The sequence below is a fragment of the Cydia amplana genome, chromosome Z (genome assembly GCF_948474715.1).
Source record: "Cydia amplana chromosome Z, ilCydAmpl1.1, whole genome shotgun sequence".
NCBI lineage: Eukaryota > Metazoa > Arthropoda > Insecta > Lepidoptera > Tortricidae > Cydia > Cydia amplana.
The window spans coordinates 32744548-32766113 of record NC_086096.1 but is presented as its reverse complement, the minus strand read 5'-3'; the positions used below and the strand labels follow the sequence as shown (position 1 = coordinate 32766113).

Sequence of the window (21566 nt, the reverse complement as noted above, 5' to 3'; positions counted from 1 at the left end):
GCCAGACGCTTGGCTCTAGTAAGGAAAGTACCTATAGCAAACTGTCAAGTTTCGTTACTCTCATTGTCATGTACCATTTTTAGGGGCTAGCTCTCCGTTCTGTAATATCTTCTAACTGTGGGTTAGTTAGAAAAGCGATGCTTCTTCTGAATAGAATGAACCCTTTTAAATCAGTTTTTGGGGCGCGGATAGCGAACGTCGCTGGCCACTGTCGCGGCCGCCGTCGCCCAGGACAGATTCATTCAAGTCTGACCATCGAGCCGTATGAGCCTACCGCTCGCGCCGCCCCGCTTGAGCGACTTGATCAAAATGTATAGAATTCAATGAATCTGTTCTGGACGACGGTGGTGGCGGAAGCGGGCACCACAAGAGTACGTTCAGTCCGCGGCCTTAACACGTTCACTGTACCATACAAAATGATATGTCAAAGTCACACGTCCAAGTGTGCTCCCACTTTGAAGTTAGGAACCCATAGTGGACGCACGGACTCTTGAAAAAAAAGTTTCAGGATAGGGAACGTCTTAAATGCGTAAGGTATAAACTGATTAAAAAAATAAATGTACCTAGAAGCATCAGCTTCCCGAGTGGATTTTCGAAGGTAGGCGGCATTTAGTGGCATTGCTTTCCCGGCCCGTGAACAATGCCGATACATCACACGCAAAGAGATTTGAGGGCTAGTCAACATTTTTTATACCTTTTCTTGGAATAATTTTATACTTTTAATTTATTCGTTTATTACTGCCACATAGAAAACTGTATTAACCTTTTGGACGTCAGGTCGCCTATTTTAGTCCGTCACTTCATAGACTTTTGCAATAACAAAATGTGGAAGTGCCACTATAAACGACATTGTTTTATGACACTTCAAAACTGCTACCTAAAAGTCTGTGCAAGTGTGCAGAGCTTGGTCTGAATTTTGGACGAGATATTTCAACACGATAAATACCTATAAAAAAAGTTTTATTTTTATAATTTTACTTATTAAGTAAATTCTTTTAAAGGTTATTTGAAATAAATAACAAAGGCAATAAAATAATAATAATAATAATAATTCTTTTAAAGGTAAATATAACAAATTTAGGCAATTTTTTATCGCAGATAAGAGCAGCAGCTCTTTACAATAAGCTCTTTTTAACAATAATTGTTGTGAGAAATTTACCTATTTATTACCTAATTTTCATTATAACTTGACCACACCTATACACTTATATTAGTAGGTAATGTTAGCTTTAATATTTTCTCATCGTTTACTTTTGACACTGATAGATTGAGTTACATATATAAGCCTCGTGTTCGTCCCTGCTGACCATAAGTTTATCTTAAATACATTCCCTAAATGTGCATTGTTCACGCGCCAGGAAATATATTTTGTATATAATTATTATGTAAATTAATGTAACATGTGGACTTGTTTATATTTCGCGTACTGTTGTACGCAATTGTAATAAATGTGTATAATAAATAATAAAACAAAGTTATTTTGTTTGTATACCTACTAGGTTAATTTACCGAGGTGAACCTTAAACATTATGTGGGTGGATCGACTTTATTGTGTTGTTATTCTGTGTCGTTATTTAGGGGATAGTGGCACAGTTGTTAGAGGAAATGTTTTCACGTTCCACTAACGTAATTAGTAGATGTTCCATTATGGAAGAGCGTATACCTAACTATCACAAAACTAAATGTTCACGTTACATAAAGAGTAATACTTATACTAGACTCAGGGTTCTAAGAGTTGTTCAGAGTATATGTATATGGTAACGTACCATAGCAACGAGTGATTCACCCATATAACCCTTACCGTCAAAATTTGGGTAAAAAAGATATGTACTTAGTTATATTAAAGTAGAACACGCATTTTTTCTGCAGAAGAAGCATAGGTATAGAGTTTTTAGTTAGCGCTCAGGACGACTTCGACATTTTCCTAAACTTGGCACTTTTCTATCTTGTCTCTTTTTTAACTTGCCATTTTCTTACCTGGTCTCTTTCCCAAACTTGTCTCTTTCCTAACTCGTCTCTTTTTAACTTACCATTTTCTTACTTGGTCTCTTTCCCAAACTTGTCTCTTTCCTAAGTCGTATCTTTTTTGATTTGCCATTTTCTTACTTGGTCTCTTTCTTAAACATGTCCCCTTCCTAACTCGCCTCATTTATAACTTGGCCGTTTAGCCCTACAATAATCTTTTCACCACACCAACAGCAAAGTTGGCACTTCAGTGGCCAAGTTTTTGTTTAACCCTCGTGCCTTGACACCCTCGCAACGCTCAAGATTCCACTTCTTGAACCAATCGCTACGCTCGTGGTTCAATTTTAGAATCTTTCGCTTGCTCGGGTATCAATATTAGCACGAGTAGTTAAACAAACTTGGCCACTTTGCCCACCGCTTCGCTTTTAATACACTTGGGGAGGGTTGGTTTTGCTTGGGAGCGTAAGGGGTGACGCTCTCGGGTGACGCTTCGGGCCTTCGGCCCTACGCGGAGCTCGGCCTTCGGCCTTTGCGTGCCTCGACGGCTCGCTTATCAAGACAGTTGACTTGGTAGAACGCTTGGGAGAACTGCATTCATGCAGCTCGGCCTTCGGCCTTGCTTTAAATTACTTGGGGTTGCACGCTTGGGAGTCGGGGTGAAGCTCCGGGCCTTCGGCCCTCCGCCGAGGTCGGCCTTCGGCCTCCCAGCCTGAAGCTTAACCTACTTGGAAATTTGACTTTTGCCCGTGTCCGCCGCCATGTTGAACTTTTCCAAAAAAATTTTTTTACATAGTAATCTTGGGCCCCCAGGCTCGCCGCATGCTAAATCTCAGCGCGCTCGGACCAATTTGAAAAAAAAAAGTCGGCCATTTTGAATTTTTTTTAATGCAGTCCCATTTCTCTCGAGACGCTCTATGACATTTGGCCGAGCACCCGGACCCATCTCGCACCGTTTAAAAGTTGCCATACAAAATAAAAATTAATGGCCATAATTTCCGCCATCTTGGCTTTTTTGATTGCGGTGATTGCGGAAAGGGTCGATAGCCCTCTTATAACTCACTGGATCTCAATACATGTAAGATCCAATGAGCATTATATATTTTACTAACATTAACGTTTATTTTTATAGTTTTAGTTTTATTTTATTTTTCTTTTCTTTTCTTTGTTACCTACTAATATAGTTTTGTAGACAAAAATATGGATACCTGGTGTCTGAAATAAATATTTTCATTTTCATTTCATTTTTTTTTCATTTTTTTTCAAAAAAAAATTTTTTTTTTCATAGGAATCTAGAGGCCTCTATCTCCCGCCATGCCAAATCTCGGCGCACTTGGATCAACTTGAAAAAATAAAAAAAACTAGTTTTGTGTCCACAGGTGCATGTAGTTTAGGCACAGCAAACTTTATGCATTCGTGTTCAGTCACAGGTGCATTAAGTATAGGTACTCGTATTTTTTGTTTAGTTGCTAGTTTTTTCGCTCCAATGCGATAACTTGGATAAAATCAGAAAATGGCGAGTTAAAAAAGAGACGAGTTAGGAAAGCGTCGATTTTTGAAAATGGCGTGTCGTCCAGAGGGTAGACCAGTTAAGATAGAGACAAGTTTGGGAAAGAGACCAGGTAAGAAAATGGCAAGTTAAAAAAGAGACAAGATAGGAATGTGCCAAGTTTAGGAAAATGTCGAAGTCGTTCTGAGCGGTTTTTAGCAGTTTGTGAAATACTAGGCAACATACTTAGATTCAAATTCAAATTTAAACAAATCAAAATTATTTATTTTATAAAAACATACATGGGTATGATCATTGATGCAGGGGATGGAGCCACCCGGTAAGCAAATAAATGCCTGTGTTGGGAGGCACCGCTCTTCCCTAGATTTATGAGGTTAACAAACTAACTTACTAGATGAAAACACTGAAATCAACTTCCCCTACTAGCAAATACCACGTAAATCGACAAAAGGGTTTTTCCTTTTTTTACACTCCCGCGTTTAAAAACTCGCTCATTGGAGTCATTGGTGTTCTCTTCTCGCGTATTGTCGCCGGTCGGATAACACCATTAGGTCCACATTAGGTCTCACATTTTGACATACTACCAAGTACATACTACAAAACAACAGATTTATCTACATTAGGAAAAAAAACAACATTTTATGATGACAAATACCGTACCGAAAACTTATAGATTATGATTATTAAACTATGTTGCAAAAGTTACGAGTAAGTACGTTTGATAATTTACACTTTACAGTGATTTGTTAACTTTCGTTCAATTAGCCCCAACTATCCCTACGTTACGTAAGAAGGTAGGTAGGTACCTTATTGTTTTAAATTGACGTCCCCGTCGTAATATGACGTCCCTCCGCGGGCACAGCTAAAAATTAATATAGACAGTAAACAAGTATGAATAATATATATAAGTATGACAGCAAACTATAGGTTTACCATTTATCTCAGACGGGTGGGAGGGATAATACCCACCTTACGAACTGACTCAGTTAACCGGTAGACCTATAAATACCTAAGCTTTATATATGTATAACAAGAGTGCATGTAAAGTTATCGAAATATCCAACGATCTACAACGTAAACAAACCTAAGTTTAATTTCTCCTTTCCCCTCCTAATCATTGCTAATTGCCAAATCGCATGATGCGGAGCGCGTTTTAACAATGTAAAAACGTTTCCGAAAACAAGCTACGCGCACTTATGGTGTATTACTCGCTTTGAATATTAATATATCTTACTATTAATATGCCATTTAGTGAGTTCTTAGTTAGAAAAAAGGCTTGCATAGTAGCTATATATGATATATATATATTACCTAGGTATATTTTAAATAACTCTGACAGTTTCACGTCTAAGTATGCAAAACTGTTAGTTGTTGAGATTACTTTAATGTACTTAATGAAATTTGAAATACTACTTATTAATAGATAATCCCCGACAAGTTATGCCGCGGTAATCTACAGTAGGTACACACGAGTAGACACTTACGCCTGTACACCGCGCCATGACAAAAACACCTTCCATCATTACGATTTAATGAAGAGAGAAAACCATTAGGAACTTGCCTTGATTAAATCGTCGGCGAGCAATTGTCGACTCAGATGGCGCCCTGCCTCGCTACTCACACAATACTAGGTCATTTCACATGATCGTCCCCTTGACGGTCCCTGTCTGACCTTTACTAAGTTTTATAAGTTGGACAAGGATGTATACATAAATCCGACCGACGCCTGTCGCGGGCTAGTCGTCGAGTAAGAGCCACAGTATGGCTCTAATCGCACCGACACGATTCTGATTACGTGTGATTGTCATATCAATCATTTCCCCTATCAAATTATTCAGTGGCCAGTAATTCTATCGCCTTCGCCTGTCCGTGGTAATGGCCGAAGAGATGGCCCGAAACTGGTGGAGTGGTGATATTGTGATAGGTAGATCAGGTAGATGCGTTTGCGTAGCGTGCAACAACCGGCTCTATTAAATATTCGTCCTTTGTTATGGTTTGTAAGTATAGTTAAATTAAATACTTTCATATGACAATAACATGCAGACAATATCTGTAATAACTACTATAAAGTGATACATTAAATAAAATATTAAGTTGCAAAAATATTTATTTTTTGCAAGTTTTGCAACCGTTTCTTTTTTAAATCTATAACCCGACATATGGCAAGTGGCAACTACCTATTTATTAGGTGCATTTTCGCAATCTATGGGGCCCGCATAACCCATTCCCTGCTGACTTGTTTTTTTTTTTAATTTAATACTAAAGAGAGAAGTGTACCTACTTCCCTACGTCAAGATTCTCGCATTGGCCAATTAAAATTCATACTCATTATTCCAATTTTTAGAAACGACTTATATTTAAAGAAGTACGCTGGTGTTCTAAGCCAAATTCAATGTCCCGGGCGTGTTGTGTGCCGAGTCTACCCTCGCACGGCATCACCGGCCGAACGGAAACATTCGGTCGCACTTAGTCTCGCTTTGTTACTCGATGGATTGTAATTCATATGCTATAAGTGTGTGTAGGTACACAGTTAAAACGAAAATTAGTGAGAAAATTGGCTCCGTGGCTATTGCCGTTGTGAGCTACATAAACCTAACTGTACCCTTTCAGAATTAAATTAGGTACCGACTTACCACGTTTATTTACCACTTTACCAGCGAAGCTTAGTACTGGAACCATTCATAATTGATGATGCCTTGACGAATAACAGTATTTATAACTCGGTCATATTCTAGATATATGGTTAAGTAAACATGTTAAATTACTTATATTTTATATTGCAGCCCTCATTTATTTTATTTACTCATAATTTAAATGGTACCCAACTTACGCATCTACTTGTAATTAAATAACTTGTTATTTATAAAGAACTTAATAAGGTAGGGTGTAACTTATCAATCTTGTCATGAGATTCACGTTATGTACAAACTGAACTAATAATACTACTCCTCGCTGACGCTAATTATAGATATCACAAAACAAATAAAAGATCTATTGGTGGGGGATGATATAGAATTAATGAGTAAGTATCTTAGGTAGACGTCACAGTCCGAGTACAGTCATCAGCAGAAGTTGCTAAGCGGGCCAGGTGTTCAAAATGATCTTGACGCGACTTTATTGTTAAGAGAATAAGAGCGTGTCAAGGTAATTTAGAACACCTCGCCCGCTTAAGTAGCAACTTCTGCAGCTGACTGTACAGTATATGACCATACATATGTCATATTTAAATTTTATAGTCAAAAGAGATGACGGCAGGGTGACATCGATTGGGCATTATTACTTAGAATGTCGAGCACTATAGCTATACTTAATACCTATTTACCTTACTCAGACGAAACCTAATTAAGATAACTACACTTTGTAATAAGTTTAAGCTGATTCAACGTTATCAGAAACAGGCGGCATAGAAGTAGGTATTATTATAAAAAAGCCCACCTTTGACTAATTTATGAACAGTATCAAAGTTAAGTACCTCATAACCAATTTTGCCGACCGGCAACGCCGGTACGAAAACACATGTACTTAATAATCTCAACAGGGCCTGTTAATCGGTTCGTTTATGGCTAATCAGTCATAGTGTTAACCTTAGTGGGCTAAGTCACGATAGCCCTCGTGTGACCCGCGATTAGCTATGTAAATCGAACCAAATTACATTGCCGGTTACTGAAACACAGCTATAAAGCGGCCGATACCGGTAGGAGTTTAGAGGAATGTTATATATGTACTTAATGGTACTTAACTTACCTATGTGTTCGTTCGGGCAAAGGTGACGAATACGTCTGTTTCATTTTTAATAGTTAGGTATACACATAGATAGTGTAAATAATGCAATTTAATTTAGACACCAAACTTCACTATATACGGTTTAGAGAAGCTTTAGATTTCATAAACTGACTTTATGTTTTTATTCAGTATTATGTTTTTTTTTACCTTTGTAAGTAGGATTATTTTTGCTATAGGCAGAAGTGTGCTTAAGTACAACTTATCGTATGAATATGAGTATTTATGATGATATACTTAATCTGAAGGTGACGGCCACTCCTGCCATAGGGTGAGCAATTCAAATGGGCATTTATGGGAAAACTGGTACCTACCTAAAATATGTTCTTAACCTAAATATTAGGCACTTAATTTACTTACCTATTTGAAATTTTTCCCAATTATATAAAATTAGTGAGATCCTTAAGAAAAAATAATTTAAGTACTTATAAGTTAAATCATTCCCCCAATTATCCTCCTTGTTAAAAAAGCGTCAAAATGATATGAATTAATTGGCCTAATTAAAGCAGTGCCGGTGACAGGTATCTGTTTGGTACGGTATACAAATCGAGTTATATTTTTACACGGTCACGACGTTTTGTCTACCCTTAAGTCGTAGCAGTAAATACAAATTTAGCTTGAAGCGATGCTATCTGGCACGGCTCACGCGTGGCCGGCGGTACAAAGCCCTCTGATAAACGGTGGTTATGTAATTAAACAGTTGTCTAATTTAATTGGCAATAGGCGAGTTTCCCACAAGTCAGAAAGTCACCCTCGCTCATTACACCGAAATATGGCGGTGTTATTATATATCAGTAATTACAGGTGAGGCGGCGAACGCACGGTGGCGGTGCAGCGCCGCGCCGGCCAGCTGCCCACAACATTGATTTATTAAACTGCAACATTCCAACATATTACGTGTACTGCTTAATCTCTTTCCAAGCCTCCCTTTACACTTATAATTATGACTAACTGTCACTAAGTGTGCACGGACACTGCAGAAAGTTAAAGAAATAGATGCATAGGTACCTAGTTATTTGTAATAACTAATAAGATTTACAAAATAGACTAGTGCAGTCACGACTAAAAATATATAGGCACATTACCATACACATACCTACACAGCATGTCAGCAGTCATGGGATCGTTAAAGAACTTTGTCCGTATTGAAATTTTTAGACGTGACTGTACATACAGATGGAGAATATAGATACTTCATTGAGGAATTTTGTAGCCGTGTATAATACGAGTACTTAGGTAAGGTCCAGTCATATAACAAATAATTATATTCGATTTTTTTGCTATATTGTAAAAGTGTAATGATATTCCTAAAAATTTAAGTGTACGAAAGATCCTTGTTTTTCCATTTATTTACGTCTTTGAAGTCATCCTGTAGATATAAAGAATCATGATAACTACCCTAACCTAAAACGACCACGGTTAAGAACTTATACGCCCACGAAGAAAGATTTGGAAAAGTAAAACTGGCATTAATTTCTCATTTGGGCGCTTGAAATACGAAGTGACCCTGCGCTGCCTAACTACTTTTAAGTAATTACAATTATTACTTTTATAAGTCGTGGTGTAATTACGTAGATTCCTCGTGTAATTGAAAAAGTTTTCCACCGGTGCGGGGAAACAGCCGAAAATTACGCTTGCTTTCATATTTCATCAGTGGCGAGATCATATCGGGTTGTTTAGCAGTTGTTATTGAACTTTAAATAATGCCAGTCGATGTGGGAATGCCGTGTTGATTCAGAGCCTTAATAACTCCAATGTAACTTACAAAGTAATTACAGTATAGGCACCTAGTTTTATTCAACTATGTCGGTACAGATTTACAGCGTAGGTATATATATTTTACTAAATTAAGTTGTTTCTTCATAATACCTACATATTAAGGGTGTAATTTTATAATAGATACGGGGAGATTAACTGTAATAATCCCGCCTCTTGGACTATATGTATCTAAATTAATGAAGTGACGTGATAGGTACATATATTTTACTAAATTAAGTTATTTCTTCATATACATATATAAGGGTATTATTCTATAATAGAAACGGAGAGATTCTTAACTGCTAAGAAGCTATTTAATGAATAGAAATAGAACTAAAAACAAAAGTCGGAAAAGCAATAAAACGAGCAGTGTCCACGATTACCTATTGGTAGGTAGGTACCGGTGGCTAATATTCAGATAATGTACCAGTGTACAGCCAGCATCAATAGTAGATAGCGGATTAAACAAAGCGCCAAAATATACTGCCACTCTAGAATACTTTTCTAAATGGAGATACATCTCTAAGTTTGCGTTTAAAAGTATCTGTAGCTGTCGAATTGTTCTACATAAAGAGAAATAGTCTAATCGTCGTAGTCTGATCCGCTACTGTACCCTACATGTAATACAACATTTAATATTTTCCTCTAGGTCATGTCTTGCATTTGCTAGAAAGGGCAATATAGGTAATTATTACTTTAACGGTATTACAACTATTGCGGAATTCATACGAAACTGATTTGAATATATTAATTGGAGTTAATAACAAAGAACCCCGTCGATTAATAAGAGTCGGCACTTTAGTCGAGAGCGTTTTAACTTTTTGTAAAGTGCAACACTTTCCCAGCCCTCGCGAGTGCCCTTCAAAACGTTACTGCGATTAGAGAAATGAACAGCGGTGTTGCACCCTCCGCGGCACACGCCACCCGACAACGTAATAGACTCGGGTTCTGGAAGAGACTTCTTTTTTTAGACATTTTGATACTGGAAATAATGAACTTCTAAAATTAAGTAAGTAGGTAGTTCGTGATGAATTTCTATTTTAGTTAGTTGAGCATTCAACTATTTTTATGTTATAGGTACGTTACGGTAAGCGTAAATTGTTGTGTATATATATGCTGGCAAACCAATTTTGTTAGTCGAAAATGTCGGCGGATAATTGCCCTCCCATACAAATTTTGAGCTATGTGCCTATTCAACGGGTCTATTGGCTTGCCAGGGCGTAGGCATGTTGAAACTACAGAGAATCTGAAAAATCTCTCTATAATGCAATCACACGGTATACTGTGAGTCGTTAATAGCCGCGTGAAAAGGATGTCGGGTAAGTACCTACTTGCCGGGCTCAACACTTGATTCGGCGATAGCCTATAAGCTGTAATATATTTTATTTCTTCAATCGCCAGATCATACGTATACTTAATAGTATTACTTTCATAACTAAATACCTAAGTGTTTGAATTGGCAATACACATTAAACCTATTCTATGACCCGAAATAATCCTAAAACAGTTCACTTTACTAACTATAGGTACCTAACTGCTCGTATGGTTGGTCGTTTCCAGAAACTCTTGGTGCGGGTGACACAATACGAACCACGCCACAAAATGGCGGATCCGTGGAATACAATAAATCAATTGGAGTGGGTGGTTGACTTTTCACTCAAATGTGTGGTTAATTGTAACCGAAAATGACTGTTGATCGAGCCACACTTAATTTGAGTGGTGCTTTAGTGTTATTTGTTGGGGTTGTATTTTGTAGCGCTGGGGTGGAAAGTAATGGTTCGGTCGGTCTGATTATTTGATATTTGTATTAATTTTGTTAACCGGAACTATGCGGCAATTAAGCATCTATTTAGATCGTTAAATGCTTTTCAATTAGAGAAATCGTTATTAGTTTATACTTGTCAAGATTTTTTGTTTGTGCTGATGTGCTGTTACCGAATAGTGCCCATAATACCTAGAATGACGGTGAGACGGTGCACGGTCTCGCAGCAGCATATACTAATGTAGCTACTCGTATATCCAGCATCGGTGAATAAAATTAAAGAAGCGACATCTAAAGGGAAATTACTTAGTAAATACCTAAATATTTTTTATAAAAACTGCCTACAGCAGAAAATTTTAACTGACAAAAATGAAGAAAGATTTAGTGAAGCTTTTTCGGGGCACACGGTACCTGCCCCTCGGTAGCATAATGCCTACCTACTAGGTACCTAGTGTTTAAGATTGAAGTGAAAACAAGCGTAACTTCTTTCTATTCAGACATCTATTGACTGCGTCCAATACAAAAATTACTCACAACCAAGACAAATTAAGTCCGTCGTTTTAAGAGGGAATTTTGACTGCCTACTCGTATCTGATTAATCTCTTCTACAAGTAAAATGCTCCTGTCGGCGTATGTGTGGCGATAGTAATTAATTATTACCTACTCGCCCATGCCTGTCCTTATATATTTGCCGCACCCTTTCACGATAGCAAATGCAAGCAATGGTAGTAATTAAATTGTCTTTTGACGTCATCTGACTCTTAGATTGTATAATGTTAGCATTGAATTGTTTTATGAACAGTAGAGCAGCGAGTAACTTTCAATTATGCTTCCGCTACCAACTTAATTTATTGTTAATGATATATTCCATGTCCACGGCATGATATATAGGCATTTCCGCAATTTAAGTTTGCATTTAGCGACAAACAATTTTATTGGAATATAATATTCAGATATTTCAAATAAGCACATAGGTGGTATTCACTAATATCTTTTCATTATAAGTATACCTACTTGTATTCCTTCGAAATGTTTTGTGTATAGGTATCGAATGTAGGTAAGTGTTTTCTAACGATGAAAGGGTCCTAGTATTGTAGGTACTTGGGTACCTAGCTGTGTTGAATGCACTGCGTGCGGAAGGTGAGATTATCCGATTACATTCCCGCCAAATGAGTCTGTATGTTCATGTTGAGGTCTATTATTACACACTTTTATTTAGCTTCACTGCACATGTTTATTTAAAGGGTAAGCCATATAGTCTATTTTTGTTATTAAAACTCTACCTTTAGAGAATAAAACTATTTGTTTCGAGTTACATACAAATCACATAATCCTTTAGCCATAATATAAAACACCTGTCATATTTCTGACCAGAAAATCAATGTAAATGTGAATCTGCCTTGACGCCTGTTTCTTCGACTCGGACATCGACAACCAAAGGATCCCTGAAACGCGAAAGACATTCTATTATATTACTGCTCTTACAACGCTGACGGTTGATGAGGTAAATAGCATGGTGATTTTTTAGTACATAGGTAGTTTTAGTTTGGAACTAAATCAAGAACTACCGCATACAATCGAAGCTACGCACTCGAAAACTAGTACATACCAGACACCATAGTCAACCGTAAATACTTATGACCATCCGTCTGAGTTAAATGGTGGACCTACGTTGTGTAGGCAATCCTGTCTAATACCACGATTTATTAATCTTGATTAATAAACCGTGTTTGGAAAAAATGAGGCAATGTAAATTTGGGTGCGCTTACTGCTTAGTGTAAGTTGAAAAGTTCCATAAACGAATATTCGTATTATGATATGATATCATAAGCATATCGCAAACCCGTTAACGCCCAATGGCTCTAGCCACCAGCTTTAGGTGGTTGACGAGAAAGCGTGCGCAGGCTGTCGACCACGTTGTGCGTGCGGTCCACGCAGACATGTGCAGTTATATTCAACACCTCTACCTAGAGTTGGTTGGCGGGGGAGGCATCATCAGGCCAGAAGGCGTCGAGCAGCGCGCGCAGCCGGTCGTCGACGCTGTGTGTGCGGCCCATAAGGAATGCCACGTGGTCCACGCAGTCCAGCATGTGTAGGTAGCGGCCCTCCAGTAGCTTCAGCCGCATCGGGTAGCGGTGGAACTCCGCCAGGTCGAACTTGGCTGCGGAGTGCAAATAACCAATTAGGATTCTAGATTGTTTATATGCGAGTTTTTTTTATATCTGATAATTTTGATATATTTTTAAAACTCAGCAATGAAAACTGGTGGACCACCTAGCACGAGCCCGTCAGACCGTTGAATTGGTTTTTTCAATGGCGATTGTCATTTGGTTTCCACTTCCGGCCCAGAAATATTTCCAGCCGTTCCAGGAAGTAGGTCGCCCGGCGGGTCATGTCCATAAAGTAGAAAAATAAATACCATTATTGGCTGGCATCTGAAGAGTTCGGTAGGAGCCGTGGTGTTCCCGCCGCTCCAGGAAGTAGGTCGCCCGGCGGGTGGCGTTGGACTGCGCGCACGGTATCTGCATCTTGAGGGTTATGTTCTTCCACTCCAGGTTCTCCACATATTGGGCGATTAGCTGTTTGAGGCCATTTCGTTCCTGGATGTTTGGTTAAAGTACCTACAGTATTTTTGTGATTTTTGTCTACATATTATATGTAGGTATATGAGTTACGAGTACACAGTGTACACTGTTAATAGAAACTTCTTTAAAAAACTTTCAGTGTAAGTACTGTACACTGAAAGTTTTTTAAAGAAGTTTCTATTAACATCTCAATCTGATATAATCAGACGTCAGCTCGTAAAGGCTCTTTTTACTATTCAAAAACTGATAAGAAAGCTGCATTTTATCCACAAGAGTGGCAAAGTCACGTGATGCAAATTTTGAGTTGGTACAAAACCTAAGCGTATTGCTTATTGTTAGATAAAGCTATATGGGTCAGTTTTGCACACAGCTTGTTATTTTTAGGGCTTCTTACCCAAAGGTACGGAAGTAGAAGTAATGGTACGGAACCTTTCGTGCGCATCCCCGGTTTTTTAATAAAATGTTATCTTTTATTATTTTGCATAGCATTATCATCACTATGGTAAACAATAAATATGTACCTATTCGAATTTCGTTTCTAGTAGCCTTAGGAGTTCCATGCGACGGTAGATCTGGGGGCACGGCTGTGCCCCCGCCAAGTCGAGCAAAACAAAGTGGCACGGCCGTACCATCCTTTTCTGGAAGCGATTCAGGCCATTTTCGACGTCCTGTAATTTTGTGCTGGCTGAAGCTAGAACCCTGAATTTTCAGTGACATATAGGGCTTAACATGCTTAAGATACATTCTCAAAAACATTAAATCTGAACTTGTAGTTTAAGAATTATTGTACGTCAAAGTTCCTTAGTTTAAGCCATAGAAAACCTAAAAATATTGCAATATCAGTCACGTTTTAAAGATCTAAGAACTGCATAAGTAAGTTTGTAATCCTATATAAATATATGATATTACAAAGTTACTGTTGCAGTTCCTACAAATAGTACGATGTGAGTATGAATGAAGATGTGTTTAAATATGATATGTGTATACATAGTATGGGTATGAGTACCCGAAAAGAAGGACTGTCTACAAAAAGAGATGAGATCCCATCAAAAACCTTACATGTAAAAAGGTGACAGTCTCGCACCGCTTTTACTACAAAAAAGTTTTGAGATATAATGTGAAACCAAGTCGGTTATTTTAATCAGTGCCAGGGGGTGTTAAAACCGTATCAATAAGATATCTTTAATTTGTAATACATATAATGACTTGGCAATCGCACATAATGCTTTACTCGTACCGTACTCGTAAATATGTGTAATGCTCAAACTGCAATTAGCGCTAGCGTTATGTTCAATTAGAATTATTTTTAATAGGTGTCGATGATCCTTATGTCATTATGCAGCCGTGCGATGGCCAAGTCATTATACGTATTACAAATTAAAGATATCTTATTGATACGGTTTTAACACCCCCTGGCACTGATTAAAATAACCGACTTGGTTTCACATTATTTCTCAAAACTTTTTTGTAGTAAAAGCGGTGCGAGACTGGCACCTTTTTACATGTAATGTTTTTGATGGGTAGTTATTTTCTGATTAAGAATACGAGTAAATACAATACGTTGAGAATATTCCAGATAAATTTTCTACATTGCCAGTTCCCTTAGTGATAAAGAGGAAATACTTCATTTGGGAAACGTATAAAACTGCCGTAAGACGAATGAAAAGTAGTCAAGATTGCCCGTAATACATGTGTTCCTGCGTTATGTGAGACAACTAGGTATTCGTCCCTATCACACTCACATACTTGCTAAGTACCGGACATAACTTTACACGCGATCACGGTATTAGTCTGGGTGATCTGAATCTGATAAACACATGGAGATTTAAGACATAGTGTAAGTTTTTTGTACGCGATCATAATTATTTGTCTGGGTAGTCGGGTTAACATATGTTCATAACCTGACTACGGCGACCACCCGACAAACTATATAGACAATAGATATAGTATAAGTATTAACTTAAAAAAATTGGAATATTTAACCAAGTCTGATAGCCCCACTGGTTCCTGTACGCCTTGGGCGCTGCTAGACACTAACCTCCTCATTGACGCGCGAGAAGTCCACGCAATGCGTGTTGTCGACGGCGTTAGTCGCCTCAGTCTTCATACGCAACAGTATCCAGGTGCCGACGGCATGCTGCTCCTCGAAGCGCGCCCCGCGCCCGGACTCGTGGCAGCTCCAGTGGTGCTTGTGAGCCTTGGGCGCGGCTACAGCCACACCAAGGGCTACCACTGAAAGATACAGCAAAATATGTAACAGGAACACGATTTGTCATCAGACTAGCAAGTCCATGATCGCAGTCGGCTCCAGCTAATGGGTTTTTTAAATAAGCGGGTAATTCAAATACATTACATATTAGGTATTATTGGTTAGCATAAGATAATACATGTTCTATGTCCTGTTTGTGTAATTATGTGTATCGTTTGTGTGTTTACGAATAAAAAACTATTCTATATATTCTATTCTATAATACAGTCATTCGATTAAACAGCAATAGCGTATACTAGAGGAGATATAGCCTTCAGTGGCGTAACTAGGGGGGGGGGCTGGGGGGGGCACGTGCCCCGGGCGCCGTCCAAGGGGGGGGCGCCAAAATGGGCAAGAGACCTCCCATAGAAAATGGACCAGCCAAAATGTAGGAAACAGTCAATTTTTTTTCTCGCGTCTTAGGGGTTGGTCTCATAGTAAAAATTGCTCAGTATAATCCCAAAACCTCCCTGGCAACGGAAATGCAGTTATTTTTTAGCCACCCTGTATACAGGTGGTCCAAACCTTGACGTCCAAAAAATTTTTTTAGAATCCTCGTCGGTGGTTATCAGAATATACCCCATGTATGTTAGCCGATTTTTCATTGTTCGAGTTTAACTTTTGTTAAGAAATTCCGGGGTCAAGCTTTGCGTTGCTTTTATGCCTTCTAATAATTTGTTCGTGGTATTTGCACTGATAACATGAAATAGCGATGGGGAAGAGACCCCATAAAATAATAGTAGAAATAACAAAAGACGATTTTTGTAATGCATTACTAATTTGGAAGCTTTCCACCTCAGTTCCTTTGACCGGCGACTCTGACAAATTATGACTATTAAGTAGGTATCACTTTTTTGACCTTTTAAAAAAACGTAGGGTCTAGCAGTTTCTAAAATAACCAAAAGTCCTTGAAATCGCTTGTATTTTTTATTTATTTAGGTAAGGGAAAAATCTAAGCTTGACATGCTTGAACGTAAAAGTTTGTCTTTTTTTCCCAACTCAGCCAAGTGAGGAACCTGATGTTTTTTTAGCAACTGCGCGGTTTGTGAAGGATTAAGTATGTTACAAAAAGAAATATTCAAAAAAGTTCAATAGTTTTTTTAAATAAATAATTGCTTCACCCCGGAATTTCTCAACAATAGTTAAAAGTAATAAAAATAAAAATCATGATTCGAAGACTACGAAACGTCGGCTAACATACATATTCTGATAGCCCACAGCGTGAGGAATCTAAAAAAATTTTTTGGACGGCAAGGTTTGGACCAACCTGTATAACACATGCCGTGCCAACATCGCTCGTTCTGTGATACTAGAATGCCGTGAAAAACCTGTGTCAGGTATTGAGAGCATTCTTTCCAGAGTTTCGGTGTGGGATCGGGAGAATTTAGTCCAATTCAATCCCACCAAGGCTCAATTTTGCGCGTTTACCGCTAAGAAAACCTCATTTTTCCCATATTTTTCCCATGTCAGGGAGTATTGGGAGCCTCGGTGTTGACATCTCCATCAGTGACGTCCAATAATTTCGTAGCCACTTTGCTGGGTAGGCTGCGCTCGTATCCAAAAAACTCGGTGTGCTCAATAAAGGGAGGCGATACTTTACTCTGGGGCAGACAGATCCATAGGCGTACTCACGGTGGGGCAAGGTGGGGCAGTTGTCCCACCCTGGTCTCTGACCATAAGCTAAGAATCTCTGTTTCAACCGTACCCTATTACAACGTCCCCAGCCTCCCCTACTTCTGCCCCACCCCTTAAAAAATGCTGCGTACGACCATGGACAGATCCCATATAATGAGTACTGCTGTCACCTTTGGGCAGGAGCACCTAGATGCCACCTTGGTCCATTCAAATCAGTCCAAAGGCGCACTATGAATAGTCTACGATACCAAACTTACAAGCGATATTGAATCTTCAAGTCTAAGGAGATCTCCAAAAAAGAAGTGTATAAGTTTTAAAATGGTCGGCAACGCGCATGTAACGCCCCTGGAGTGTAGACGTCCATATGATGCGGTGACCGCTTACCATCAGGTGAGTCGTAAGCTTGTTAGCCACCGATAGACTAAAAAAACACTTATTTGTCTAAATCAAAAGTAATCTTTAATAAGTAAAAGTAACCCTTTCGTTAGTTCATTTCGTTAGGGGGGGGGGGGGGGGGGCGCAAATTTGGTGCCTGCCCCGGGCGCCATATCCTCTAGCTACGCCACTGATAGCCTTTGGGGTCAAAATAATTCCCACAGAGACGGGGTTTGATGTTTTTAGTTCTTTGTGTGTATCTTTATGACATACTAAAAATATATCAAAATATATGCATGCAAAACGCAATTATTGACATTTGAAATTTGAAAAATCCAAAAAAATATTAAATTCCTTTAATATCGTTTTAAATATTGATTCTAGAGAAAAGTATTCCATATGTTTTACGTAGAACATTTTATGTAGATTATTTATCCATAAAAACCTATTTTGCTATGGGCCACCGTTTACGAGTTATTTACGAAAAACTAAAAAGGGATTTTAACATTTATTATAATTAATTACCCCGCTGCTTTGTTTCTTTTTTTAAATATTGATCCTAGCGAAAAGTGTTGTACATGTTTCTTGTAGGAAATTTTATGTTTATTATTTATGTATAAGATTTTTTTTGCTATGAGTCATACTTTTCAAATTATGAACGAAAAAATAAAAACAAGGAACCTTAGAATTTATTATAATTATTTTTTATCTTTATTATCTTTTTAAATATTAATCCCTGCGAAAAGACTACTGAATCTTTTTTATAGAGAATTTTGTGTAGATTATTAACATTTAACATAATCTTTTATAATGGCCACCGTTTAAGAGTTATTTACGAAAAAACTAAAAAAGGGACCTTAGAAGTGATTATAATTAAATTTCCCGCGTTAATATCTCTTTGAATATTTATCCTAGCGAAAAATTGTACTGAATCTTTCTTTTAGGCAATTTTATGTAGATTACTTATGTATAAAAACATTTTTTGCTATGCGCCAACGTTTAAAAGTTATTTACGAAAAACTAAAAAAACGCAATTAAAATTATGATTTTGAACACTGCAAAAGCTTTAATTTTTTCTTCTTATTATTAGAAATCAACGTCATTACATTTTTCACTATTTAATTTCCTGTAATTTTATACCACACACGATATATACAATTTTTATTTAATTTTCGCAGTTAAAATTTTTGGTGGTCAAAAAAACGCGTTTTGCATAAATATATTTTGATATATTTTTAGTATGTCAAAAAGATACAAACAAATAACTAAAAGAATCAAACCCCGTCTTTGTGGGAATTATTTTGACCCTCACTTACAAATTTTCATACAACTCCTCTACTAGTATATTATCAAGGGCTCAAGTTAACATGTTTAGTCGTAAATTGTGACATGTCAATGTCCTAGCCTGACCTACATCTGCCACTTTTTGTAGCAGGTATGGTCGCACTTGAGAGTCTTGAGACCCTCGAAACCGTTTAGAATATAGGGCAATAATTACGGTAAGTATAGATTGGACATATATATTTTTTCAATCCGATCCGCTAGCATTTGAAGGGAGTCATATTCGTCAAAATCTATTGAAATGTAATAAAAAAAATGTTGTATTTATGTCTATTTAATAGTAGCCACCGGACGAAGCCTGCGTTGCGGATTTCTTACATATACAGGGTGTCACCCTGGGGACGTGACGGGGGTGGGACATCCTGTATAACAGAGTTTTTTCTTGAATAAACTATCTACTGATTATAAATCATAAAAAAAATATTATGACTTATTATTGTGACACGGATTTCCAGAATGAATAAAAATCAGAGTAAGTATCTAACAACTGTGAGTAACAGGATAATAATGTACAAAGGTACTATCTAGAGATAAGACTGCTGTCAAGGAATATAATTGTGGTTTTCTACTTAATTATGCGAAATTGGAGAATCAAAGCCAAGATTAGCTTGTGCCATGCGGGAAGAGTTTGCGCCAATTCTAGTAGATTATACAAATAGGGCATAAAGCCACCCACGTCATCCGAGGCAATTTATCGGTCCGAGCGTAAGCGAGAACTCGGAATATCGTACTCGGGCACGCGCAGCGGGGTCGGCGTTTAGAACATTGACTGTCATTTATTTTATTACTTAATTATTTATTGATCCACTTAAAAAATACTATAGATTGACACCATTAAAATGTAATCAACAGGAAGGCGTGTATTTAAAAAGTGAAGTTTCACTGAAGTGATAGTCTGATAGTGCTTATAGGTTAGGCTAGAATAAGTTTAAAAAACAAACATGCAAACTTGTTGTCACAACAAATAAACGATATTTAGGGAAGTTTTTACGTATTAAAATATACTACATATACCTAAAACGGTGAGATGCGGAAACATGGTGCGCACTGCTTCAGCTCAGACGAAGCAATGAAGTTGATGACAGGACCGAATCGTGAGGGACCACTCATTGTGCGAGCTTTTAAGAAGATGGAGAAGGCAATTAGCATTTACATTCATCACATCTTCTAGTCATCCTCACATATTGGTCACACCTAGGATATTAAATATTGTAGGTACTTACTTAAGGTACCTAGTTGCCTCGAAACTAACTTGTACTTTGCATACCCTTGTAGATTCTTTCCGTTAGGTACCAGTGGATCAACCATAACCATAAACCAAAAAAACAAGTGAAACGAATCAATGATTTAAATCCGAACGTAAACATTACAGGTCAAAATGTGGACATGGTGGCAGAAGCCCGCAACTTAGGTATTCTTATGGATAGTTCCCTGCATTTCGAAAACCACGTCATTGAAACGGTCAGAAATTGCTTTTATAGATTAACAGTTCTCTACAGGGTGCGAAACCATCTCAGTGTGGACATGCGCTTGAAACTATGTGACACTCTTATCCTTTCTAAACTTAACTATGCGGATACGGTATATGGGAACTGTTTACTAGCTCGCACCAAAAGGGTTATTCAACGACTGCAAAATGCCTGCGCACGCTTTTGCTTCCCAATACCACCTCGGTCACACATAAGCCCATACCTGAGTACTAATAAACTCTTAAACATGAATAATCGACGCATTCTACATTTTGCCACGCTCCTCTTTGGTGTCTGTAACAGTAAAAGGCCGGTGTACTTATTTGAGAAATTGACCATCTATCAACATATCAGACGTGGTATCAGACTACTTTGCCCAAGACACAGAACCGCTGCATTCCGTGGCAGCTTTCGTTATGCTGCCACGAAGTGCTGGAATAATATTCCGCCACCAATTCGACAGAGCAGTACCATTGGTTCCTTTAAATCGAAACTAAAAGCGTACCTAATGGACCAACAAAGTTTTGCTGCCTGAACTCTTATATTTAAAAATACAGATTATTGCCTATATTGTACTTTAGTTACTTACCAGTTAGGTTATGTATATTTATATATAATATAATTTTGATATATATTTATTTATAATAGTATTAAATATTATTTGTTCCCGTCGTCCACAACGTGTCCTGCACTGCATGCTGTCCCGCACACTCCGCTGGCTCCACAGAAAACCAGCGCCGTTGGCCACGCTAGTCGTGCCAGCTGCATTGCTGAGTGGAGACCATTTCGGCTTCACATCTTTATACTATATCCGCTGATTTGTTTATCTTTGCCTTGTATCTGCAATGTGTTTTGTTTGTATTGATGTGTTGTCTGAATAAATGATTTCTATTCTATTCTATTCTATAATGGTGCAACCGAAAGCAAAGTATGAGGTTGCCAGGAAACCGTGTGGCTAACAAGCTAGTGTGTCACCATCTTCCTCGCGTATGTCCCGGCTATTCGCCACGGCTCATATTAGCAGCGGGATACGCTTGGCAACCCCAGCCAGCCTAAAAACGAATTGGTAAGTACTAGTAAAACGGGATGAGTAGGTTTCGCGGGGAGAGGTGGATTATGAATGGGGAGAGAAGGTTTGGGA

General features: G+C 38.1%; 1 protein-coding gene across 1 annotated transcript; it reads right to left on the bottom strand.

Annotated features, from left to right (window-relative positions):
• Positions 1 to 12161: 12161 nt before the first annotated feature.
• LOC134661765 (uncharacterized) lies at positions 12162 to 20064 on the bottom strand. Its single transcript, XM_063517949.1, has 5 exons — positions 19971 to 20064; positions 15396 to 15589; positions 13192 to 13372; positions 12740 to 12933; positions 12162 to 12217 (listed from the first exon to the last, which is right to left on the bottom strand). Exons 1-4 carry the CDS (start codon positions 19993 to 19995, stop codon positions 12740 to 12742), a joined length of 594 nt encoding a protein of 197 aa, XP_063374019.1. The 5' UTR covers positions 19996 to 20064; the 3' UTR covers positions 12162 to 12217.
• Positions 20065 to 21566: the final 1502 nt, after the last annotated feature.

Bases quoted from the DNA above. Each gene is read 5' to 3' on its own strand.
- LOC134661765 (XM_063517949.1), bottom strand. From the start codon at position 19,995: ATGTTTCCGCATCTCACCGTTTTAG. The intron at 15,590-19,970 runs GTATATGTAGTA...TGTATCTTTCAG, and splicing joins TCCGCATCTCACCGTTTTAG to TGGTAGCCCTTGGTGTGGCT. The intron at 12,934-13,191 runs GTATTTATTTTT...TGCACTCCGCAG, and splicing joins TCAGATGCCAGCCAATAATG to CCAAGTTCGACCTGGCGGAG.